The sequence below is a fragment of the Crassostrea angulata genome, chromosome 4 (genome assembly GCF_025612915.1).
Source record: "Crassostrea angulata isolate pt1a10 chromosome 4, ASM2561291v2, whole genome shotgun sequence".
Lineage (NCBI taxonomy): Eukaryota > Metazoa > Mollusca > Bivalvia > Ostreida > Ostreidae > Magallana > Magallana angulata.
The window spans coordinates 48,080,028-48,106,689 of record NC_069114.1 but is presented as its reverse complement, the minus strand read 5'-3'; the positions used below and the strand labels follow the sequence as shown (position 1 = coordinate 48,106,689).

General features: G+C 33.7%; 1 protein-coding gene across 2 annotated transcripts; it reads right to left on the bottom strand.

Moving 5' to 3' along the window:
* Nucleotides 1–351: 351 nt before the first annotated feature.
* LOC128181988 (uncharacterized) lies at nt 352–20,962 on the bottom strand. 2 transcript variants are annotated; one of them, XR_008243392.1, is made up of 4 exons: nt 20,831–20,962; nt 3,052–3,217; nt 1,172–2,911; nt 352–445 (listed from the first exon to the last, which is right to left on the bottom strand). XR_008243392.1 is itself a non-coding variant. In XM_052850573.1 (3 exons), the coding sequence occupies exons 2-3, from the start codon at nt 3,196–3,198 to the stop codon at nt 2,048–2,050; spliced, it is 1,011 nt and encodes a 336-aa protein (XP_052706533.1). In that variant the 5' UTR covers nt 3,199–3,217; nt 20,831–20,962; the 3' UTR covers nt 352–2,047. The 2 variants fall into 2 exon arrangements, 1 of the variants encoding a protein (XP_052706533.1); XM_052850573.1 differs by having other exon boundaries at nt 352–2,911.
* Between the last annotated feature and the right edge of the window lie 5,700 nt (nt 20,963–26,662).

Below are 26,662 nucleotides of genomic sequence, written 5' to 3'. Positions count from 1 at the left end.
ACTATCCCCGGATAAAGTGAATGGACCATATTTTCCCGGAATTGAATATTATAGTATGTGACGACTTGATATAAACTCGCATATCTGAGACATAGCTCATATATGCGGTATTAAACACATCTATATAAAACAACTGAAATAAATCAAAAAGTGTCGCAGTGTCAGCAGATCAGACCACAGGCGCTTGTTTCATACAGGCGGTCTATTAACTATACACAATAACACAACGTCTCCATCTTTTTTTAGGTAAAAAATGTAGGTCACCGATTCAACCCCTAATGTCTTTATGTTCTTATTCACCAGTTTAAACGAACATAAATTATTTATAAATTAAAAGCTCAAACACATATGTAGGAAATGCTTCGCCTGAGTCTGTGCAACAGGCTAAATTTTAATTCAAAATTTTTACAACAAGTATTTAATCTTCTGGTTCATAATCAACATTCTACAATATATAAAATAAAACATTAGATACATGTACACAGCAAACGTAAAGGGAGGCGAGGGGGGCTGTTGCACGTAAAGCAGCGAAACCTCGAATGACTTTAATTCCCTAATACCTGGACACAGGTAAACTACCTGTTCCGCACGAGTACACTTAACCCCGTATACTCGTCAATAAACCAATCGAAATCGTTATACTATAAATAACACCGGAAACAATAACAACACGTGTTTCCCTTACCATTTATAAATATATTTATTCATAATCCGTATATCGCGACAGTAACACATGCAATGCTTAGCGGAAACCCCCTTCTAGCACCCCTTACTTTCATTCTTACCTCACCCCCTCGAGAACCCTGACAATGATCCTAATAATCCATGGTTCACCACTCACGAAAATAAGTGCAGCTCTAAACTGCTCAGAACTTCCGGTTTGGCGATAGCGATTTGTTACACGCGATCTCATTGGCTCACGACTCTCTCGGGTGTTTTCCATTTATTAGAATAAAAACAAGAGAAATGCGAAAATACATTTAGCGCTAAATTCGAAATCGGTATATTTATTACTAAAGAGCTTGAGCCAATGAGATCGCAAGTAACAAATCGCGATCGCCAAACCGGAAGTTCTGAGCAGTTTAGAGCTGCACTTATTTTCGTTACTGTCGCGATATACGGATTATGAATAAAGATATTGGGGGTTGAATCGGTGACCTACATTTTTTACCTAAAAAAAGATGGAGACCTTGTGTTATTGTGTATAGTTAATAGACCTCCTGTATGAAACAAGCGCCTGTGGATCAGACCCAGAACTCCTTGGTTAACTGTCTTTATTCTCCAACAGACCAGGCCTAGCGCTCCTTGGTCTATATCCTCCGCTATACAGTTCAAGAAACTAGGGCCAGAACTCCATGGTTACATATAACTCTCTGTATCATCCGCTATACAGAATATTACATCACAGCGTCCGTACTATACTTTGTCCAAAGTTACTGTTTCCACCACTTTTTGGTTAATATTTTGAAAATCATTATTACCGCTGTGCCCAAACTTCGCTCATCCATTTTTATAAAAAAAAGTCTATTTTTTTTTTAGTTTTAAAACGCTCCTCTATCGCTCTACGTTTCAAAACACAACCAGAAATAGAAAGTCTATGGGAATTTTGCTTTGCGAACAACATGAAAAGTACCCGGATGGTAACGTTGAAAAGTTGTGCGAGGTGTCCCGAGTAATTCCAAATAGAGAAAAGATGTCAACATTTCCCATTTTGAATTTGACAAGGAAATCACAAAAATAAACATTGAACTGTCAGAATAATTTGTTTATTGTACTGAACCGATGCAGGTACAATTCATATAAAATGATAAAGTATACGTAAGTCATGACTACTCATACATTTATCAACAACCTAGCAACTGATATCTTGTAGCAGTTTTAAATATCATTAGTTCAGCAGAGTTTTGCTTTACATTGTTATTGTGGTTTTGATGCAACAAATCTGGAAAAGTTTCTCTTCTCCAAGTGACAAAGTCCCATACATAAACAGAGCAGCGACTGGGGCACATGTTAGTGGATTTTGAACGTTCTTATAATGAATTGATCACTACACAGTACCCTCCCTGTACATCACATATCCCAAATAGAACCACGGGTTGGTGTTAATCACTTGTCTATGTCCGGGCACATATAATTGTACTTCAATATCAATCGGGTATTTGTGTCTTTCTTGTTTTGTGTACATAGCGTACAATATCTGTTGTTCTACATTCATTATTCCCTGATTTAGATATCGCATCACAGCTTTTTTATATTGATCGTGGAATCTGGATATCGCTTCCGGTGTACCCAAGAAAACCCCTCCCCCTATCCAATTTAAGTTCCCTAATATGATTGTTCGTGCACTAGTTCTTTCTAAATCCGACTGAAAAACACGAGTTACCCCGATTCGAGATTTATTAAAATCATCCGGTACTTCCAACCAGAACTTCTTCTCTCTGTGAACGATATCTCTAAAATATCCGGCGTCCAACCAGCAATAGTAGTCGGTATCAAACACTTTCTTTCGAGCAGCGCTGTCGAGCACCTGCTGTTTGGAATGGGTCAAACTGGTATATTCCGGAATAAATGTGTTCGGATAGTGTCGGGGGTACCCAGGGGTGGAGTATATTTTTTTTATTTTCGGAATGATTTGAAATGCCCACAATTCCGATCGATTTAAGTGAACGACCTCCGTCAGTAGAGAAGCATTTTTTCGGAGTGCCACAAAAAAGTCTGCGTAGGTTTTATTATCTGTGTAGAAAATCACAGGGTTTTTCATGAAAAGGAATGTTCTCATCCACACATTATAAGTGTTTGATTTTCTAACTGTATGTAAAGTCCCTTTAGGAAAGCTTCCAATGGTAAAAAATGCTGTCACTACTGTTAAACTTTTATTTGTTCCTTTAATTGATTCTAGAAGCGTGTCATTCTGAAAAAAAAATAAGAAAGTTAGTATCAATGTTCATTGAAACGCACCGGGATGTTTAGAGAAAGCTGACTATCCTCACAAAATTCGAAATACGTCATTATACAACGAGAATAGAACAACAATTGAGATTTCCTGGGTACCTGCTGGAGAGAGAGGTAGTGTCGTATGGCGTTTAAGGGCGGGGCCCGGAGCAAGGTAGTCCTGATGTCTTGGTACTGGTTGATGTGAAGTATCGTGAATACAAGCACGGCGAAACAGACGGACAGGGCCGCTACCAGCTTCTTCATCGTCCCCACTAAGAAGGGCCTGCAAAACAGGAAGAGCCCGGTGAGGGAGGAAATTATTACATGTATTCCCTGAAAGCACAGGGTCACACCACAGCAATATTTCCTTGAGATCAACACAAAGTGTAATATTGCAAATTGTTATGAATCGGGGGCTGAGATCTTATTCATAGAAGCGGAATGTTTTAATAATATTAACATTTGCAACTGAATATGTTTCCTTCTAAATATGAACTATACGTAATCGTTCAATTCTGTGTAAACTTTTTCATGATGTCACTATGATCATGAACATTTAAAAAACACGATTATTTTAATGATTCTGATCGGTTCGTCTTTTTAAAAGCGTCAATATAAGTAATAAGCAGCGATGTAAAAAGTTCACTGGGATATGAACTTGGTTGGTACGTGATCAAATCTTCTGAGAAGCCCTTCGGAATTCATAGGATTTGATCACGTGACAAACCAAGTTTATTTAAGGAATGAATTCAATATTTATTTGTTTTATACGATATAAAATGGTTTGGGGCAGTTTTGGAAGCGGTTTATAAAAAGCGTAAACTGTTTCAAACCATTTTATATCGTATAAAACTAATAAATATTGAATTCATTGCTTATAATTCAGTTTTTTTTTACTTTTCATTGTAGATCAAAACGGTCATTTGACCTTTAAAACGACGTAAATTTATAGCGAGCGCGCCGGCGCGAAGCGAGCTCTACCGGCAAGGCGTGTGTGAATAGAAAATTCGGACTAGTTGCACATTCATTCAATGGATTTTTTTGGCGTCAGTAAATCGGACCAGTAATGCATCGTTTTAATTGTCCCAGTAGTTCCCTGTAATCATGGCAATTTTTATCACTTCACACTCTCACGAGAATCAGCAAGACAAATTTAGACAGTAAAAACAATAACGATGTAAGCGACATACAGTCAATGTTACCTCTAAAGTTCACCTCAGTACACTTTCAATCAAAAATAATCGTGTGACGTCACAAACGTTTACTTATTGATCCGATATATTTTTTCGGAGTCAGTAAATTTTGACCCACAATTCATAGTACCAATGGTTTCCAACCTCACGTTCCAACATCACGTTCTCCTGAGAATCAAAGTAAAACCTTTGAAAAGCTTATAAGATGTGTAATTTTAAGAACATCATGCTGTTTAAGTAAATAAAACAGTATACTTCGCATACTTTTATTTCTCAGGGGAGTTTTAAAGAGTAAGACGACGCTTAACCAACGTCAGCTTTGACGTCACAATAAGCACTGATAAGGGGAAATTACTCTAATTGAAGTTATTGTAAATCTGCTGAAATGACCAAAATCCTCTCAAAATCTTGCAAAGGCTAAGATAAAGAACAGCTGACGAATAAGGACATTTCTTCAGATACAGGAAACAGTTGTAAATTGCACTAATTTGGATGAATGCTCACAAATATTTTATTCACTATAATTACGGTAATTTCCTGAAACGTAACGTTATACGTAGCAGCGCCTTTTTTTAAAGGGGTGGGTGGGTGAATGGCAATCCAAAAAATCTTTGCAAGCAAAAAGAAAAATAAATCATGAAAATTCTAATCCTTCAGCTCTTTAGCAGTTCAATGGTTTCTTTATTTTTACTTCCATTTATTACATGCAGGGGGGGGGGGGGGGGGGACAACACCATGTTCTTTTAACATGATAAGCAAATATTCTTAAGCGTAAATTAAAAATAAAATTAAACATTAATTTTTTTTTTTTAAGTGGAGGGGCAAATCCATGGTAAGTCGATTTTCTATGTGTAAATTGACAAAAATGAAAAAAATAAATTTAAGCATGGGGGGAGCTCTATGATGAGTCAAGTTTTATATGTAAGTTTAAGAAAAAATGTCTACTGCAAAAAAAAAGGGGGAAATCAATCAATCAATCATAATCACAATCACTTTAAAAGAGGAGATGCAGTGCAGTGAATATTTATATAATTTAATTCTGGTTGTAACACGCTTTCTGATTGGTTAAAAAATTTATTTTATATCGTATAAAGAATGTTGCCTACGTCATAGTAAGACAAACGTCAAAAACGTATCAATACGCCTGACGTTACGTTTGAATTTTGTACAATTTGATGTCATTTTATAGATCAAACGACCGTTTTTATCAACAATTGATAGCAAATAAATTAAATTATAAGGAATGAATTCAATATTTTTTAGTTTTATACGATATAAAATGGTTTGGAACAGTTTACGCTTTTTTATAAACCGCTTCGCGGTTTATAAAGCGTAAACTGCCCCAAACCATTTTATATCGTATAAAACTAAAAAATATTGAATTCATTCCTTAAATATTAAAATCTTTATTATTTAACAACATTGTATCTGAGAATAATTTAATTCTGCTTGTAACATGCTTTCTGATTGGTTGAAAAATTTATTTTATATCGTATAAAGAATGTTGCCTACGTCATAGTAAGACGAACGTCAACAACGTATCACTCCGCCTGACGTTACGTTTGAATTTTGTGCAATTTGATGTCGTTTTTTAGAACAAATGACTGTTTTTATCAACAACTTATTGCAAAAAAATTAAATTATAAGGAATGAATTCATATTTATTAGTTTTATAGGATATAAAATGGTTTGGAACAGTTTACGCTTTTTTATAAACCGCTTCGCGGTTTATAAAGCGTAAACTGCCCCAAACCATTTTATATCGTAATAATTTAATTCTGGTTGTAACACGCTTTCTGATTGGTTGAAAAATTTATTTTATATCGTATAAAGAATGTTGCCTACGTCATAGTATGACAAACGTCAAAATCGTATCAATCCGCCTGACGTTACGTATGAATTTTGTACAATTTGATGTCATTTTATAGATCAAATGACCGTTTTTATCAACAATTGATCGCAAATAAATTAAATTATAAGGAATGAATTTAATATTTATTAGTTTTATACGATATAAAATGGTTTGGAACAGTTTACGCTTATTTAAAAACCGCTTCGCGGTTTATAAAGCGTAAACTGCCCCAAACCATTTTATATCGTATAAAACTAAAAAATATTGAATTCATTCCTTAATAAAACTAATAAATATTGAATTCATTCCTTAATTAAACTATTGTTCTACATATAAATAAATAAATTATAACAAATCTTATAAATCAGAATAATGAAAATTTACTGCAAATAGGTATGTTTTATTTTTTGGCATTCAAATTTCACGTTGTTAATTTTATTTTATTAATTTATTATATATCCCGGTGAACTTTTTAACTTGCTTTTTTTCCTTAAAAGTCTAATACAAACGTTAAAAGTAGATAATGTGTACAAAATGAGAAACTTTGACAGAATTGTTAATACTCAATATTCATCTTTCCGACAGACCATGAGAACCCGAAGAAAACTATCTGCAGTTCATTCGAATTTTTTCTACAGACGCAGGTTTTTGAAAGAATAAAGTTCCACGTTCTTGTACCCTGTACATGTATGCATCTTGTTAAAGTGTCTACTTATAAATGCAATCAAATCAATTAACCTACACATGGATTTACTACAAGTATTATTAGAATGCCCTGAGTGTGAAATTAGCAATAACAAACAAGTAAATTACATGTATTGGAAATAACATAACACGCGTGTAACTAACCTTCGAAATATGTAGAGATAAAAAGATATTTAAGAATGACGTCATCACACTGCTTATGACGCAAGATTCACAGGAAGAACTGTAAATAGCCTTACTCAGTGCAAGAAGGCTGCTCCAATAACAGCTGTGAATCTATTTCAGGCTATATTTCAGAAGTTCACACAAAACGCAGTACAATTGGGTTATTTCAAAATCCTTGTAGAAAGGTTACAACAATGACCCCCTCTCCACCCCTCTTCACACAGACGTATACAGCTGCTTGTTTATATAGTCAATAAAACAATATATTAATGTTGTCATCCTTTTTTGTTTACATAGAAGAATGAAACATAAAACAATTTTTCCGAACGCATTTTCGTTAAAATTATTTTATCATTAGATCATTTTTTTAATTGACATAGCGAAGTTTTTAAAACATCACATTGTTATAAATGTCAACAAACTGCATAGTGATCAAATGCTCGTCCTTTTATTCAGACATAATACTTAATTCATGTAACTTACACACAGCTTTTTATACACTATTTGTGCAATATCATCCGAGAGTAAATTAATGCCAGCTGTGTTTTGGAACTTGACAAAGTCAGTTACTAACGCGAAGTTAAGAAAAAGTGTCGGTTACTTCAGAGACTAATGTCGGTCTGTCCTTTGGAAGAAATGATTGAATAAATAAAATGAAAGTTTTATTAAAAAATAAATAATTACCCAAGTAAAAGCATTTTTAAAAAAGGACACTTAAATTTCAAACATAAGATTTTAAATTGGACCTTAGATTCCTGTATAGAAATCTGAACTGCACTGTAACAGCAATAAAACGAGTCGGCATAGTTCAGCAATATTTCGACATTTCAAAACACTTTGAAAATAAGCATATTAGCTATTCAAAAAATTGTCAATGCCCCTATATTTTTATAATTGTATATTTACATTTGCAAATGAACCTTTAGAATAGCGAAAACGTTCAATTCTGTACGAACTTTTTCATGACGTTACAATGATAATAGCACACGCCTATCGCTTGTCGTATGGAACACATACAATTTTGGTAATTTTATCAATTCTGAACAATTTGCCTTTTTCAAATGTAAATATAAGTAATAAACAGCAACGTTAAAATTTTTACCGAGATATGAACTTAGTTGATTGGTACGTGATCAAATCTTCTGAGAAGTCCTTCGGGTTTGATCACGTGACCACCAAGTTCATATCCCGGTGAACTTTTTAACTTCCTGTTTATTTCTTAGCAAAACTTCAAAATTTCAAAATTTCAAAACATATGCATGCTGTTTCGGGGGGGGGGGGGGGGGGGGGGTGTCACAATATACAGGATATGTAATGACAAAAAAATGATATCAGATATAAAATTATTTGATTTTATGTTTTCAGGAACTTCTTGCGATTTGATTCAGTTGGCATGTGTGGCTGGAGAGGACAGTTTTAATAGGTGAATTTTCTTTAAGGTGGAATAACACACCTGGAAAAAGTAACTCGAATTAACAGTAAATTATCTGATTATGAAAGATATTATGATAAATAAACTGTACATATGTCAAATAAGCGAAATATTTGCAGTTTGGGGATAAAAAATGAATATCTAAAAAATTCAATTCAGTAAGTAACAGCAAAAGCCCCCGATGGATTCGAACTCGGGATGTACGGATCACAAGCCCAAGACTTTAACCACCCGGTTATGAAGTAAGGTACATATTGCCGTCGATAAAATCATTTTAATATAACGAAATGTCGTTTCGATCAGAGGTCAGCCATTTTGTGACGATGTGTTATTCCACCTTAAGTCCTCAATCACAGCCGGGGTGCTACAGCTGTCACTGGATTATATTTGGTTGCAAATGGAGAGATGTATTTTCACAAGAATATGGTTGATGTGTTTCCGTTGAAAGGTGTTTAGAAGATTTTACTCAGTGGTTAAAACAGTACAGAAAATCATGACTTGTTTGTCATAATGGTCGGACATTGGATTCTATTATTAGTCCCCTACTGGTTTCACCGGAGGAGACTATAGCTTTCCTCTATGTCCTTCAGTCCGTCTGTCTGTCCGTCCGTCCGCCCGCCTGTCCCACTTCAGTTTTCCACGCTTATTTTCTTTATGCGTTTGAGGAATAACATGAAATTTGCTGAACAGCTTCAAAATGTCAAACTACAGATCAAGTTTACATTTCTGTAGCGTGTGGTTGACATATTTTCTAGAAAATTAAATTTTTATATTCCAATTTTTTAATGTTCGGGTTTGGTATCGGGTTCGATGTGGTAAGAATGATATTCTGCATAACAGTGCATTGTTTTCACAAATTTCTACAAACCGGTAGCGGACGTGTATTGCTTATGCAATACTCTCAGAATGCTTGTTTTATTTAAAAGTTGTCAAAATTATTCTTTTTCATTACCAATTGAGGGTTTTGTTGAGTTTATATGTATTTAAAGAAGCTTTACCAGAACACAGGTGCTTGAGGACAGGATCGACCCCCCCCCCCCCCCCAAGATTACAGACCCCCGGGACTTTATTATTTTTTTTTTATCGAATTATCCTTTTATGACATATTTCTAATCTAATTTATACATTCATTGCCCCAAATTACCTAAAACAAATATTTTTAAAAAAAAATCAGACCCTCTACATATATAATACAAGAAGGTTGCTAACTTCGTCCATCTAGAACCAACGGAAGTAAGGGTTTATCGCAAGGAAGATAAATCGTAACATATTTTTTTTAATTTTCTCTTTTATGTCTTCCACTGTAATACACTCAGTATGAGTGCCTTCTGAATAGAATTCATACTTCTTATGAATTGTACTTTTATCGAGTTTGCCATGCAAATTCATAAATCTCTCGGAGTTAACTTCCTTGCGGTAAAACCTCACTTCCGTTGGTTCTAGATGAATCGGTTCAAAACTTGCAACTTGTCGGTGAAAATTGTCCTATTTACCTAATAAATGTATTTACATGGGCATGGCATGCAGATATTCAGTGAAGGGAATTATCGGGCTACGACATGAGGTCACCGTTTTTACTGGTAGATGTAGTTTGATAGTACATTTCAACAAATATTCATCGGCAGTGCCTCTCGGCTCGCAGACGAAGTTAGCAACCTTCTTGTATTATATGTACAGAGGGTCTGATTTGTTACAAAAAGTTTGTTATATGTAATTTTGGGCAATGGATGAATAAATTAGATTAGAAATATGTCATTAAAGGATAATTTAATAAAAACGAAAAATAAAGTCCCGGGGGTCTATATATTGGGGCGGGGGTCGATCCTGTCCTCAAGCACCTGTGTACCAGACAGGAAATACTACAAACTTGACGCCTTAGTAAAAGACTTGTATGCCCATGTCCTTTAAAGCCCATTCTGCGAGAAAATGACTAAGTTCAACAGCTGGTTTTTTTAAAATCAAAAATGAATTTCCAAAAAATGTGCACGCTCTGATATATGTACAATTGATCTGCAAAACAACAATTTCCTATCTTAAAAACTGTAGGAGGAGTTATCCGTAAAATAAGGGTACCCTTTTGGCAGCCGCCCGCCAGCCCACTCGCCGCCATTTTCAACTTTACAATAACCGGGTTTTTCTTTCGAAGAAAAAATAGCACAATCTGGTTTCTCATACCAGCATTTTAAAATGGCATATGAGAGAGGAGGACCAGAGGGTATAGAGAATATACTGAGTTAGACAAACTCTGATGGTATTGTAAGGGTTACCAAAACACGGTTCATTTTTACCAAGATCATGAATCATTTTTCAATATAAACTTACATTTCTCGCAACTAGGAATTTAAATCTTAGTTATAACAACAAATTTAATTTTAAAATAAATTTGTGGAAAGACAGTACCATGATTTTTGTAATAATTAAATAGTATTTGTTTTGATTTTTCAATTTCATTCAATTTCTTTTTTTAATATTTGTATTAACCAATGAGTATTCTTTATATTGGTAGATTTGGGGTCTTATATTGTTGGACTATGGGTCTACTATTTGCAACAAATGCATCCAACAAAAGTCTCTTGCACTTATTTGGTGTAGAGATCCACCTTAAAAGAAGTAGAAGATTATCATTGATGCATTTTTTTATAAGACTTGAATTTTTTTTAATATGATAATCTACATGTATTTCATATAATGTAGTTCTTTGCTTAATTTTATTAGAAGTTTCCAAAATGCTTCCCGAATTTAAATTGAATGTCAACAATAATGAATGATGTATTAATCAAACCCGTATAACTTTATTCATAGAAAATATTCATCAGCAGTGATAATAATTATACAACTGTTAGAACAGTAGCGGACATCCTTATTTGATAAACTTTCAGTAGTCACCATCAAACAATTTTATAATAAGTGACATCGGCGCATTTTAAAACTTGATAAAACTTAATATCTAAGCACATTTATCATATGACCTGTTACAGCTTCATATTTTATCAATTTTACATTTTCAATACTTTAATGGTAAGAAACAGACTATTTTTGCTAAGCAAGTTATCGACCTGGGAATTTTTTGCCTTTTTTTATGCCTTTTTTTATCATTGTCATATTGAATGATGGACAGCTGACGGGACTGATATTCCAACGCACTCAAAAAGTGCGGCTATTCATTTGAAAACCTTGCAGTAACTATATAAAAAGAAACTATACTCTGTCCAAAGTTTCCGCATCGACCACTTTTTGATGACTATTTCGATAATCAAAAATACATGTACTTTTGGGCCACACTAGAATGAAAAAAAGTCCAGATTTTCTGAAACGCCCCCTCTACCGTTTCAAGTTTCTATACACAACTAAGAATAAAAGTCTACAAGGCTTTGCAAACGACATGAAAAGTACCCGGATAATGACGTTGAAAATTTTCATAAATGATGTGAGGGGGGGGGGGGGGGGGGGGAGGCCGGATGAGAATTAGAAACGGACAAAACTTCACAGAGATACTATCGACCATCAAGGTTTTTTTTTTACATTAGCGATTGCCGGTAAAACGCATTGTTCTCGTAAAAAGTCCAAAAAGCACTTATTTCTTCCCAAAATGACATTCCCGGGTCACTTTTGATGAACCAAATCGAAATAGAAAGAGTATTGATGATACAATGTATTTACATGTCAAAAAATCAAAAGTACCGAAGAACTGACGGAGTTGATTTTATCGATGTTTATTTATTTTAAAATCAATGATATGTTATTTTGCATGACAAGTACAGGTAGTTTCTAATCTGTATTTGAATTACGCACATTTTTATATTATGAATTTTCGGACTTTTTCGGCACAAGAATGTTGATAAAACCCCATATGAATCATGTTAAGTAATATTTAAAGATAGAATAAATTCAATCAAACTATGTATCAATGATAGAAATATTTCTGGAAAATTTATGGATACAAGCAATATTGAGCTCTCGTCTCGTTCAACCAAACGTTCGGCTATCGCCGTTAATCCCCGACAAGCAAGAGAGACTCTTTGCTTGTCGGAGATTTACGGAGACAACCGAGCGTCGAGTTGAACGAGCTCTGGCGTGGGAATACATACACACATGTTTCCTTGAAAAACAATGCTTTAGCATACATTATTTCGAATTTATCAATTATTCTCAAGAACTAATTCTTGTCAGCGGCGATGATTTGTGCTTTGGTCCAAACACTGTTTCACTTTCGGTTTGTCAGGGACAGTTGATTAAAATCAACTCCCAAGAATAATGTCAACTAGTTTATTATTTAACGCTGTGAATACTTGCTAAATTTGTGAATTAATCAATAGCATAATTATCATGCATTGATCAATATCATAAAACATGTTTCTAGATCTGTCAAAAAAAATATTAAAGATTTTGGAATAAGTAAATATTTTCATATCTTATGTAGGGAGAGGCAGATTGCGGATACCTGTAGTTATAATTAATTTCTAACCCAAGTTTATTTCACATCTGAGCTATAACCATCAGTGGTATGGAAAAAAAACATGGTGCGCCGCCAGCATGCGTTGTTTAAACGTATCAAACAGAAAAGAAAGTTGGAGTTGTCAATGGCCACCGCGGAACCTCAGACAGAGCCAGTCACAGATGTGTTTGATACAATGTAAATTTATCACAGCGTGAAATCAATGACAACAACGTGGACGGTTTTGATTTGACACAGATGTCTTACCAAACCCACGGGTTAAACCGGACGAGCAAATATCGTACAACCACCATCTGATTACTCGTATTTTACTGCCCCTTGTTTGCTTTGTCTGAGTGAACCATCATTCAGTCGATTTTTATGGTTCTAGTTCTCCGTTGTCTCGGGGGTTTCCCCTTGACTGTGTACTTGACCCAATAAGAGGAGCTAAACGTGTTTAAGAATGAACAGTCTTATCTTAATCCCAAAAGAAACTTACTGACCTATTGAATAATAAATTTTATAAGAAGCAAAATACTCTTTTTAACGAATTTTCAATAGCGCAGAATAACAAATCTTTTACGAAAGAAGGTATCTTTTGTACACACTCGTCGGGTATTTTGATGACACAGACTTCCTACTATAAAACTGCATTCCGTTTCTTTCATGTCGGCAGTATTTGTTTTAAAACCCTGAGCTCTGCTAAAATTACATCTTGTCTACACCTATTTTTGATTTTAAAGAATAATTATTTGAAACAAGATGCATCTTGCTATTCTATAAGTTAAAAACCCCCAGATAATATATGTATGCATCGAATATGTATCTACGTATGAAACAAAAGTACTGTTTTATCATTGAAAACCTATTATTTCACAATTTTCGTCGGTTAGAAACCTTCATCTTTAATTATAATTGTTTAAATTGACTTTCCCATTTCTTGGCTGACTTTTTTGTTTGGTGTAGAATATATCCGTTTTGCGATGATGAAACAGTTTGAATATATAGTTTTTGGGTGTACACTTTTAGGACTTTTTTAGAAAGCAAATAAATCAGTAATGTGATTTTTTAAGGAAACGGTGAGGACGAGAATTTGTTGTGATGAATTATTACCAATAGATATTGAACATCATGGGAATTTACATCTTCCCAAGTCAAGGGTTTCTGATTGACTTGGGAAGATGGAGAAGTTTTTAACTTTCCCTCTGAGTTTTGTCAACGTGACATTAATTAATATGAAAAACTGTACCAGATAATTATGCCAGTGCCAAGGTGGCATTTTAGCATCCGTCTTGGCTGCATGTATCGAAAAATTCAAATATGCAACATGATAGACCTTTGCTTAAGAAGTTTATAACCACCTTTGTAATTTTTGTATCTCACATGTTAGGTAATGTATTTACCTTTAAAAGATAGATTCCTATAGGAAAATTGGAAATCAATTTTCTAAAAGGATATTTGGAATTTCCTACTGGAATAGAAATACTTCATATAAGGAATTAAAATTCCGATAGGACTTTAACTAAACTCCCATAAGATAACAAATCCTGTAGGAAATCTTATTTTTCCATAAGAAAACTTCCTGTCTGAATCAAATTCCTGCAGGAAATACTTTTCTCCTTTAAGAAATTTAATTCCTATAAGATTTTTAGGAAATTCCTATAGGATTTTCAATATTTTTTATAGGAAAGTTATTTCTCCTATGGAATTATTGTTTTTCTATGGGATTTTACTTTTGAAAGGTAAATTTCTCACCTCACACTAAAAACAAAAGTGGTCATTTACTCTCTAGACAATGGTTTATCATAAGGTATTTATGGATTTTTTCGAAACTGCATCTTAAGTTGGTGCAAAAATGCCTCCTTATCACAGGTATAATTATCCCTAGTAATAAATAATTCGTTACCCACGGATAGTGGCGTACAATGAGGAATATATACTCAGTACTTCTGTTTGGAGTAAATAGGTTTGGTACCTTGATTAATGATAAACTATATACTTGTTGACCTTGTAATGTGGAATAAATTCTTAAAGTGATTTTTGTTATACAGAAATCAAAATACTCACGGCAGTAAATAGGAGTCTGACATATTTTGTGGAATTTACAATTGTTTATTATACTTTCATGTTGAATACTGAAATCTGATTGGTTTAGACGCAGTTGGTAATCTGTTCTATTACCCTCAGCGTTAGCAACACACTTGGCAACGGGTAACACTATATAAATAGTGCCTGTTTGGGAGGATAACTGTTGAATTATTTAGAGGGGGAGGGGTTACTCAATTTTAACTACATGTATTCCTCGTGTTTTTTTTTTTTATATTTGAGAAGTTCAAATTTCAAACGGTTGTGATAGTTTCTTAGGATACAGTGTTATCCATATCCATATAGATAATGTAGTAACAATAAAACTAAGGAAAGTTAGTCGTCCGTGTTGATTTCCGAGTTACACCTACATATGCACTTTATTTTTTTTTTCCTTTTATAAGGTGTATACACCAAACAGCCCGACTGGCTGAAGATTGAAATAACTAAATCTTTAAACTTACGAATTGAGTATGGAGCCTTCGGCTCGGTGATTGTGTACTTATGTATACGTAGCTCAACCACCGTTACGGTATTAACCTCGAAAAACAGCAATAATTTAATAATGGCACAAATCTTAATCAACTGATCTTGAAGAATTATTATTAAATCATATTAACCTAGAATATACTAGTATAATTTTATTGAGCAACTAATTTGCTGGGTTTTGTAGGAGACGGTGTTTTCATTATTACTTTTGTTTCTTATTTTTTCTTAGGGCCAGGAAAATTATCATATACAACCACTTCGATCTATGAATTTCTCGAAACTGTTAACACAGAAATCATTTCTCTCCAAAGGACTTCTGTTGGTTTCACAGTCTTCCATGATATTGATTTAACAAAAATTCATAAACATACAAAATCATGTAATGAAATTTCTACTTATTGACCAAAATCGACGGAGGTCAACAATTCACTAAGGGAAATCATTTTTTATTTTTTCAAGTGAAAGATTGGTTTCGAAATGATCTTTGTTACGTATGGCGTAACAATATCAGATTAGCTTAGAGCAAGATCTGTGCACAATCAGCAATTTCATCTTTATTGTACATGGTATATAAAGGACCACAGATAGCAACAGAAAATATTAATGCCACATCTAGTACTTTTAGTTGATTTTAAGCAAAAAGGATAGGTCAATTTAGGATTAGGATTCAGGTTGCCTCGAATACGGCCTCATCTAGTCAATGATGTTGCAAAAATGCAGACTTAACGCTGATGGTAATTCCTTAATTACATTATTCGTCAGTGCTTCTAATTAGTATTGGATTCCTGGGTTGGGTAAATTATACTACTATTCTAAATAATAAAAAAAAATAACTTCCAAACACTATTTTCTACGAAAGACGAATAGGGCCACATAAAAAATATTTTTATCTCGTAATTACGAGAAAAGATCTCGTTATAACAAGTTAATTATCTCGTTATTACGAGAAAAGATTTCGTTTTTATGAGTTAATTATCTCGTAATTACGAGAAAATATCTCGTTATTACGAGAACACATCAATAGTGTTTGGAGGAGGTGTTTGTTTGGGGTTGGGGGTAAACGTGAAATGCGTATACAAACACATGAAACCATGCTTCAGAAAGGGGAAATTACATTAGTTTGAATTTGGAATTGAATTTTTTGAAAACGCAAACCTGAGCATTGATTGTTTTCTTGATAGTTTTACACAAATAATAAAGTATTCGATAGCCATTGCTGTAAAAAGGGAGAATAACAGCAGCAACAAACCCACTTAAGTTAAAATCACAAAATCTAGATTGAAAAAAATTATTTACATAAATTTACATACATATGATCGCAATATCCTGCGTGTATTTTATCAAGATAGAAACAACAGAGAAATTTTCAACAAAGCAAGGAAAAAAATAAAAAGCATGTTTAGTAGAAACCAGGTGACGGAACACGAAACATGACGGCAACAACAATGACAATTACCCCAAGGAGGTTCATAGGATATTTAAACGTAAGAATGCTACTAGGAGCCCACTGACTTATGTGGTTTCTTCCAGTATTTTAATGACCTGTGTAATAATAAATATACAAATGAACCTAATATGGCCAATGGTAGTTTTTGAAAGACAGACGAATTAGTCTTTTTTCGAACTAGGTAGTTATATTTCTGACGACGCAGTAGCAGGTGTTTTAAATGGTTTAAAATGTGGTAAACCCACGGATTTTGATGATTTATTGAATAAATTCCTGAACATGGGTAAAAATTGTAGTGTTGCTTTGTAGATTACAGAAAAGCATTTTACAGTACTGATAGAAACACAATGTTTTTATGAACTTGCAAAACGCGGGGTTTCTGTTCTTATTTTCTTTGTTTAAACAATAAAATGCTTTCTTTGGTGCAGAACAAATATGTAACCGCGTCAGCGAGTTATGTAAATTTTTTTTCTGCAATGAACGCTACCTTCATAACCCGCATGAATCATCAAAGAAAGCATTTGTATTGTTTTTAAACTTTACATCTTTCTTTTAGCAAACTCATAAATTGATCGTAAAAAGTAAGTGAAATTGAATAAATTGTTAATGTACATCAACACGTTAGATAAAAGAAACAGGTTGATGGTTTCGATCAATCGATAAAAGGGCGTGTCAATTTTAGTCCTGTTAGTTTCTACGGAGCTATGAATTGCAATATGTAAATACATATTGATGACTTCAAATTTGATCTCTTTAGAGTGTATGTGAGCCAACCCTACTAAAAGGCATTTCATGGATTCTCTTGATGTATGCATTACTGTCTGAGTCTAAGGAGGGTCTTCAAAACATTCTAGATAGTTTGCAAGATTATTGTGAAATTTGGCTGATGTTAACGTGGCTAAAATAAAGTTGTTGTATTCCGGAAAGGACCAAATTGAGAATGGTCTAGAATTGACAAATGGTTTTGTAAAAAGCAACCGATCGAGCTTGTAAATAGCTTTAACTATTTAGGCATTACTTTTAATGGTAGATTTAATCTTACACAAAAATATTGGCTCAACAAGGTAGTAAGTGCACCACTGTATGTTCATTTATAATCAAGACACAGCTTGTCCTGAATCAAAAATAATTATGATAGTATTGACAGTGAAACAATGTGTTGCTGAAGTAGCTAGAATTGTTGCAATAGGTACATGTACATGTGGATATATTCCTTACATTGTTTAAGATTTACAAGTACGTAGGAATAATATAACACTAACTGATATGTACCCAAATCAAGCATAACAAGAACGCGAAACCAGCATCGCAGGAACTCCAACAATGAGAGAATATGAAATCAAATTCTACGATTACTTACACTACTTTATCACTTTTTCAACTGGTAATGTCTCACTATTGATTATCAATACTTATATCATTTAAACGTGAAAGTTAAAATCATTATATTATCATAAAAAATTAATAAAACTTCATTTGTTGTTTTTTGGACAGATTGGCGAAAAAAGTATAGCAATCGCAAAAGATGTTGCAAACAAATCATAGCATTAACCGAAAGAAACGGTTGCTCTTTTCCATATGATAACACAGTTCATTTAATTAAGTTTAGTTAGATAGAACAACTATAAAAGCACATAATGTAGATCTCTCTCTCTCTCTCTCTCTCTCTCTCTCTCTCTCTCTCTCTCTCTCTCTCTGCTTATACTGATTATCTATTTATTTATACATTGCCTATAAACTATGTGGTTTTGAGCTAGTAAACTATATACTAACTGGTTTTGATAAAGTAATTGTAGTGGACGATAATATACCCTCAGATTTGCTAATTAAGGTCAAGATCTAGTAAATGAAAGGTGCCTACAGGTTAATTTAAGATATATATTTTTTTAATAATGCTTCATAACAATATCTTTGTGTCATAGGGTGTACCGGGGCTTAAATGTTTGGTAAATACAATTAAAAATCATGTTTTAAACAATCATTTACTATGAGATACGTAGGATAAAAAGTAACAAATATCGGAGTTTTGTCCATTTTTGACTGTTGAAATATATCTAGATTGCCTAGTCTCTCCAAAAACGGCATTAAACAAGCTCTCGACTTTCTCTTCAAAATGGTATCAAATTGAATATAGGTACCGGGATTACTTTTCCCGCGATTTGATATAGAATGTCAAAATATTGTTTTATTTTCTACATGATTCCTTTAAAGCCGTAAATTACGGGAAAAGATTCATCAAATCAATTATGACGTCATAATGGTTCTAGCACCAAAAAGACAGTCCTGGAATCAATAAGGGTGAGTTTTTTGTGTCCGATCCATGGTGAAATGAACATTTGGAGCAAAAATGACCTTGACATTAATTGTTCAAATTTCTTGCACTTATTTTAATAAAATTTTGTTTTAAAACTTACTTTTTCTAATCATTTTTGACTGAGAGTGCATTTTCACTAATTCACAATCAAATGCACAACATTCAAATAATGCTTTAGTGTAAAATCTTCGTTACTAAATTTTCAATGATGGCGTATTTGAGATCATTTTACGATGCCTTTATTGCTATTTCTATGACAATGTGAGTGTCAAAATGATAAAGTTCATTAGTTCTAATTCAGGAATATACGAGGCAACACAGGAGCGCAAGCACATTTATTTGTATATTTATAACCAAGGTTGTCCGATCCAAGGTATGTGTCCGATGCATGGTGAAATCACCTACTAGATCTTGACTTTAAGCGTCCATGACAACCAAATTTTACGAACAGTTGGTAAAAATACTCGACAATGATAATATTATCAATCAAGATTAGCTGCGGCTAGGTTAAGATTTGAACCGAGTTCTATCATAATATACCGGTAAAACAAATCCTTAATACGCCACATACGATACAGTCAAGGCTTTTTAGATTATATAAATTTACTTAACCTGCTTTTACATTCCAACATTTATTCGAAAGGTTTTTGAATTCTAGAAATAAAACACAATATACCATTGGTTTTTTTTCACGAACTTTGAATTGTCTGCCTACATTATGGTAATTTTTATTCGAAATTCATACCTTGCATATATTTTTTTTAATTTGCATGCCAAAATTTATCTCTTTTCTTCTTGGATTAGCTCAAAAAAAATTGTGAAGTCGTATTTAAAAATATAACTCTTCAAATCAAACTCTTTTCTGTCCGAAAATAAGAAAAATGCCTTATAAAATACATGGTTACGACGAGACCGAATGGTTAACAAATCACCCTGATCTACCTTTAATTTTAGCTATTTGTTTTCACCTTTTAATCATTAAACTGTAAAAAAAAAAATTCTTCTTAGTTTTGAAATTTGAATATTTCCATCTATATTTATTATTCTTATTTAGAACTCTTCTTCTCAAAAAGATTAATAGAACTTACAGGCTTTGACCGTTGTTCGTCCAGCCTACTTCATTACTTTACATAAAATTTGGGGGCGGGGTGATGTTCGGCAAATGGTCTCCCGATTTTACATTTTCAATATAAACTGAAAAATGTGACTCGAAGTACTAGGATATCGTTTGGACTACGGAATTTGCATGTATTGGATAATTAATTAGAACGCATATAGATGAGATCGAAAATACTGCAACTTATGTTACTGTATTCTGATACAAACTTGTTCAAAGTACATGTAAAATGGGAACAAAATAAACGTGTAAACTGGAAAATTACGCCAACAGACACAAAATAAAGCCTGTCGGCGCGCTGTACTGATTAATTTGACCTGTTCCTCCCCGAACTCCTCAAATATATTAAGATATGATTTATTGAAAGACAGCGTTGCCAGTGTAAACAAAAAGTTAATCTTTCATATTCATCAATATCTGGCGAAACTTGTATTGTTTTAGAGGAATGAATGTACAGGTATCTTTCTATGCAAACAACAACAATTGCATGAGAGCACTTTATACACGTATTTTTATTGAAATACGATTTCACCTACGCAAGGTGGGTATCCTAACCTACGTTAATTACTTGAATGATATGAATCTAAAGAATTATGGATAATACATAAAAAGTATAGAGATTGAAAAAGAATGGAGAGTTAGCAATGTCACATTTTTCTTACCTTATTTTAACATGACGTAGTCAACTGTTTATAATATGAACACAGAATACTGATAACAACTATACTTAGCGTTTCTTATCAGAGACTGGGGCGCTAACGGGGAGGCCTTGACTGCGCATGCTCCGGGAATTAACATTCATTTTACCCAATAAGCTTATAAAGAGTCAACACATGTTGATGGTGTTTTAAGGTTATATGCATATGCATATTATCACAGGTGTAACATTAAATCGATCATTGGCTCGCGTTTTATGGACATAAGAAGGTACGTGTTGCGCTTTGAGGGTCGGTTGACTCACACTGGACGCAGCCGGTCACATTAGATAAGCCTGTTATACCGACACCAAATGCAAACAATGTATGTAACGCAGGCTCTCGAGTCTGATAAAACGTCCCATAAATCCACTACCTTAGAAAAAAGGGAACTGATTTGACAAAGGATTTTCCAACTTTTCATAAGCATCGTTTAACCGTTGTGACCGCTGCAAGATTTGTGCTAATATGAACAAACTTGATGAGGAAAACAAGTATTCTTTTTAATGGAATGTCATTGGTCAGCTCTCTTTATGTAATATACGCTACATGCGGTAAACTATATATAGCACCGTTTTATTGATTTCCGAAATGGAAAGGCATGAATGTGCTTTATTTTTAGTGGGCGAATTATACTTCCGACTAATATTCTTACGCATATGTGAAAAAAAACGAGATTTGAATCATTATGTACATGTATGTAACTCTATGAATGTTTTATTTTCAGGGTAAACGGATAAGATTACCGTTTTAAGTAATCTACTTCAAATTAAAGATTTAGATAAGGTTGTCTTTGCATAGTAAATAAAATAGTGCAAGGCGCAATGCGTGCGCAAATAGTTAAAATTTCCGGAATGCCTTATATGGACACAACTGTGATCGGCTGAAGCCGATCATAAAAACCCATGCCAAAAAAAATACATGCAAGTTCAATGTAATAACGTTATTTGAGAAATGCGTTTATGTGTAGACACCAACATTTTTTCGTTCATGACACTTAACGCACTTGAAAAAATAAATTAGGAAAAACTGAAGTCTGGTTTAAAAAAACATGTATGTAATGAATTCGCTATAGTTATAATTACGAATTCTTTATGCGGATATAACGAATTACGGATGTAACGAAGTAAATCCATTGATCCCAAGGACTTTCTTTGGAGAAAACTGACCCAGAGTCAATATTCTACTACGACAAGTAGGGTCCTTTTTCTTCATTAGAAACCTGTAGATCTACGAACCCCCACACGTTGAAAACTGACCACATAGAATTTTGACCTCGCTCATAGCTACATAGAAATTTAAGAAATTATAGGCAATACACGTAGTATTCATATTTTGCGAGGGGAGGGGGAGGAGGCAACGAAAGCAAATGCAAGATTAGGCAGAACTCGGAATGGAATATTGAAAATGTTATATGATGTTATTTACTTGATCGATGTGTTAAACTGGGTAAAAAGGATAAACTTTATGTATTTTTAATAGTGTTAAAACTGTTGTCCATATTCAAGTTTATTTATTAAGAAAATCTATGATTTATTCATTTAATTTATCAAATAGACATTATTACAAAGAATATTGCACAAAAGCTTATAGTTAAGTTCCGCAAGATATTTTATGAGACATACCTGTAAATGTACAATACATTCATTTTTTGAAACTGTTTGATAAACTGGTATATCATATACCTAGATGTGTATTAGCCCTGATACACGTGTTTTGGACTAGGTGAGACAGCAACTGGAAGCTAGGGCTGTATCGCCCTCGGGGCTGATATTTCTCTGTCTCAGCCCGTCGTCAAGGGGGTGTATTGCCCTCAAATTTGAAATCGATAATTTCCATTTATCTCTGCTTTAAATTAAGACTAGTTTGTGAAATAACGATAAAATAACGAATATATAATACAAATTATCACCTTACACGTCTGAATATTTTTATTCATTACCGAAAATTGAAAAATAATAATTCAAAAATAGCGCCAAAGAGTGGTGTGTATCTAAGTAAGGGGAGGTAACCTACACAACGGTTGTGTATTTAGAACAATAGCACGCTTTATTTAATATTAATCAACGTTTAAATTATGGAGGATATAGAGAAGGATGGAACGAGACTTAATCTTAGAAAATCAGAGACTAGACTGTAAAAATTAAGGGGTTAAAGCAATGGACGCGCTTATGAACGTTCTCAAACAACTTTCTAGTTGCTACATGTATAACAGTATGGATCTTTATGAATGGAATCTGACGGGAAACTTACGAAATCCCAGTGAAAGAATTTGACTCATTATGAAGCTGCGTAGAAGGGAAGTTTCTCTCTCGATTATTTTGAATTCTAGAATATAGTGCTTCATTTCTGACGACAGACTCTCTTCTACTGTATTTCAAATGACGATGGTTTGTCAACAAAGTCCGACAACTCTTACAGTTTTAACACATATAAAAAGAAACAAAAACGAACAAGTTTTGTAAATCCGAAAAAAATCTATAGCTTCTTCATGATAAATTATATTCCTTATTTTGAATTAAAGTCTTTGAATTAAAGTCTTTGATTTTAGATATATGATATAAACAACATCACACTTTTGTTTTGATCTCGTCCCTGGTATCAGCCCTCGGATGGAATCGGCATGCGCACTCGGGCTGATACCAGGGCCGAGATCAAAACAAAAGTGTGATATTCTATATTAACAGATTTTTTGCATACAAGATTCTTATTAAAAAGAATTCATCGTTGGTCTACGCGTACAACATTTTAGTATCTCATGGTTTGACCATTAGTCTCAGTTTATCAAACTAAACAACATATCCAGCTCTCTATAAGAAAGGAGACTTTGTAGGACATCTAGAGCGTTAGTGATCCAATAAAATTCTGTTTTCGATTAAATGATCCTTCAAATAATGAGACGAAAAGGTTACACTAGCAAAACATGTTGCAGCAGAAGCTCGCAACTGTTGTTCGTCGGTCACGTTTTTTTATATCAATGTTAATAATGCTATTAATAAATTTTTAAAATAGTATGGATCACTAAAAATTCAATGTGGATGAGAGAACATCTTGTTTGATTTTTTTTTAAACTAAGTTGTATTCCCAAGCAAGTTTCTCAGTCATGAAAAACACAACCAAACGCTTCAAACAACTGTCATGCACCATTTTTCTAACAATATTATAATTACTAAAGAAAAATAATTAAAAAGTTATTTTAATAGCTTATTTAATCACAATCTGTGTACATTTCATTTTTCCGTTTCGTTAATTAAGCAAATTACATGTAAATGCAATGATTTAGTTGATAGACATTTGTAAGAATGATATCAAATAATTAGACAATCTTTTGATAATAATCATTCATAAAATAAGAATAAAAATACAAAGTAAATTTAAGCTGAAAATGTCATAGTATTTTTCCGTTTTCAGTTCCGTTCCGCTTTCCGTTCCGTTTTTCGTTCCGCGTTTTAGCAGCACCCCTATATGGTTTTTAAATACATGTATTCTTCTTAAGCCTGTTGCAGTAAAAAAACATTTGTTTTTCGAAAGATCCAAATGGGATGATGCATGCAATGTCGGATCTAATGAGTGGCTGAATTCAAACTGTTTCAATTAATCGACCCCCCCCTTTAAGCAAACATAATTATAAATCGGACACCCCCCTCCCCCCCCCCCTCCTCCGCCCTATGAAATTTCTGGATTCACGCATGTGATGAGATGCGCCTATTTCAGACCCATGGTGAATGATTAAATCTGTCATGGCGATAGAGACCGGGATGATTTCTCTTCCCCTGTAAATTAACTGGTATCAGTTTCTGTGCGAGTTCTTTTTATTCAATCAGGTTGATATCATTCCTTTTAAGGTATGGTTTGACAATGAAAAAATACGTCATATTATCAATCATTCTCCCCTTCCATTTAAAACATATCTAGATTTTTAATCATCCGTTATAAACATTCTTGCTTTCTAAGGTACGTCTTTCTGTTGCCAAGATGCATGGTTAGTGGAACAATTAGGCGGTATGGGATGTCCATATTTGTGATGGGATATTTAATAAACGGGTCTCAAAATTTTGGCATTTTCAATACAAATGCAATACTCTCAGAATGCTTATTGATATACTTTATGTTTATCATTTTTTAATATACAGAAGACAAGGGATAGGCTTACATGTACATGTAAGTTATGTGTGTGGTCACGCCGGAATACGATCATATTAACATATTAATGGATATATCATTATCAAAGCATCTCTGCAGTATTTCATAGAAGTTAAAACTGAATTTTTGTGTTATTTTCATGTACATTTATAAGAATTAATAAATGATTCGTTTCAAACGAATCTTCTCATACCTAACAGTGCATTTAATTCAGAATCTTCTAAATCGCGTGTATATTTTACTTACATAATGTGATGTTACTAATACGTATCCGTTGACTGTCGTCGCCAAAACATGCTCTATTGCTAATAAAAAAAATACAACGAATCGGAATTTATTTTTCTTATGCAATGAACATGTACTAAAATAATTTCTATGCACTTCATGTGCTACAATAGAGCTATCAAAACTCTAGCATATTGCTTATGCTGAAAAAAAAAGAAACCCCGCAGATGTTTCAGCTTACCATTTACCACCATATTAAAAATTGAAGTTTAATTTCCTAAAAAAAAAGCCCTGCTCAGAGTATAGACAGTGTACACCTACATGTAGTGTACACTTTTGCCCTTGGTTATAATACAAGTGTACACCGGTTGTAAGGTGTACACTTTTGCCCTTGGTTATATATACAATAGTGTACACCGGTTGTAAGGTGTACACTTTTGCCCTTGGTTATATATACAATAGTGTACACCGGTTGTAAGGTGTACACTTTTGCCCTTGGTTATATATACAATAGTGTACACCGGTTGTAAGGTGTACACTTTTGCCCTTGGTTATATATACAATAGTGTACACCGGTTGTAAGGTGTACACTTTTGCCCTTGGTTATATATACAATAGTGTACACCGGTTGTAAGGTGTACACTTTTGCCCTTGGTTATATATACAAGTGTACACCGGTTGTAAGGTGTACACTTTTGCCCTTGGTTATATATACAAGTGTACACCGGTTGTAAGGTGTTCACTTTTGCCCTTGGTTATATATACAATAGTGTACACCGGTTGTAAGATGTACACTTTTGCCCTTGGTTATATATACAATAGTGTACACCGGTTGTAAGGTGTACACTTTTGCCCTTGGTTATATATACAATAGTGTACACCGGTTGTAAGGTGTACACTTTTGTATAGCATTCTCATACCAACCGTGCCCTATGTTTTGTTTAGAAAAATTGGTCATTAAGAAATATCGAACTTGGAATTAAAAAAAACTTACTTTTCTCAATTTCATCTTTATAGATTATAACGGCAAAGACTTCATATGTAATACAGTTACATGGTTTGAATAATACCCCTCTGAAAAAAATAGTGGGTTAAAAGACCCGGATCAAAATATTGGATAAAGAAAACGCCTTTGGTCGAAATAGGTAATATCAGAAGACCAAAAGAAACCAATAACGGATATATATAGCCAAAATGTATGAAGGGAAAAAATGTACTGTCATTACTGGGGGTGTATACAGGGACGGAAAATTGGGCGCAGTTAAATTTTTTCTTTAAAAAATTTAATTCTTTTCCTGTTACATATATAGACGTCCGACATTGTAGTGTGGTAGGGTGACTTACCCAACACTCCTAGACCTATTTTGGTTTATTCAAACAAAAACCGTAGGTTGACGCTTTCCAAAAAGGGTGCTTAGCGGTGTCTTGATA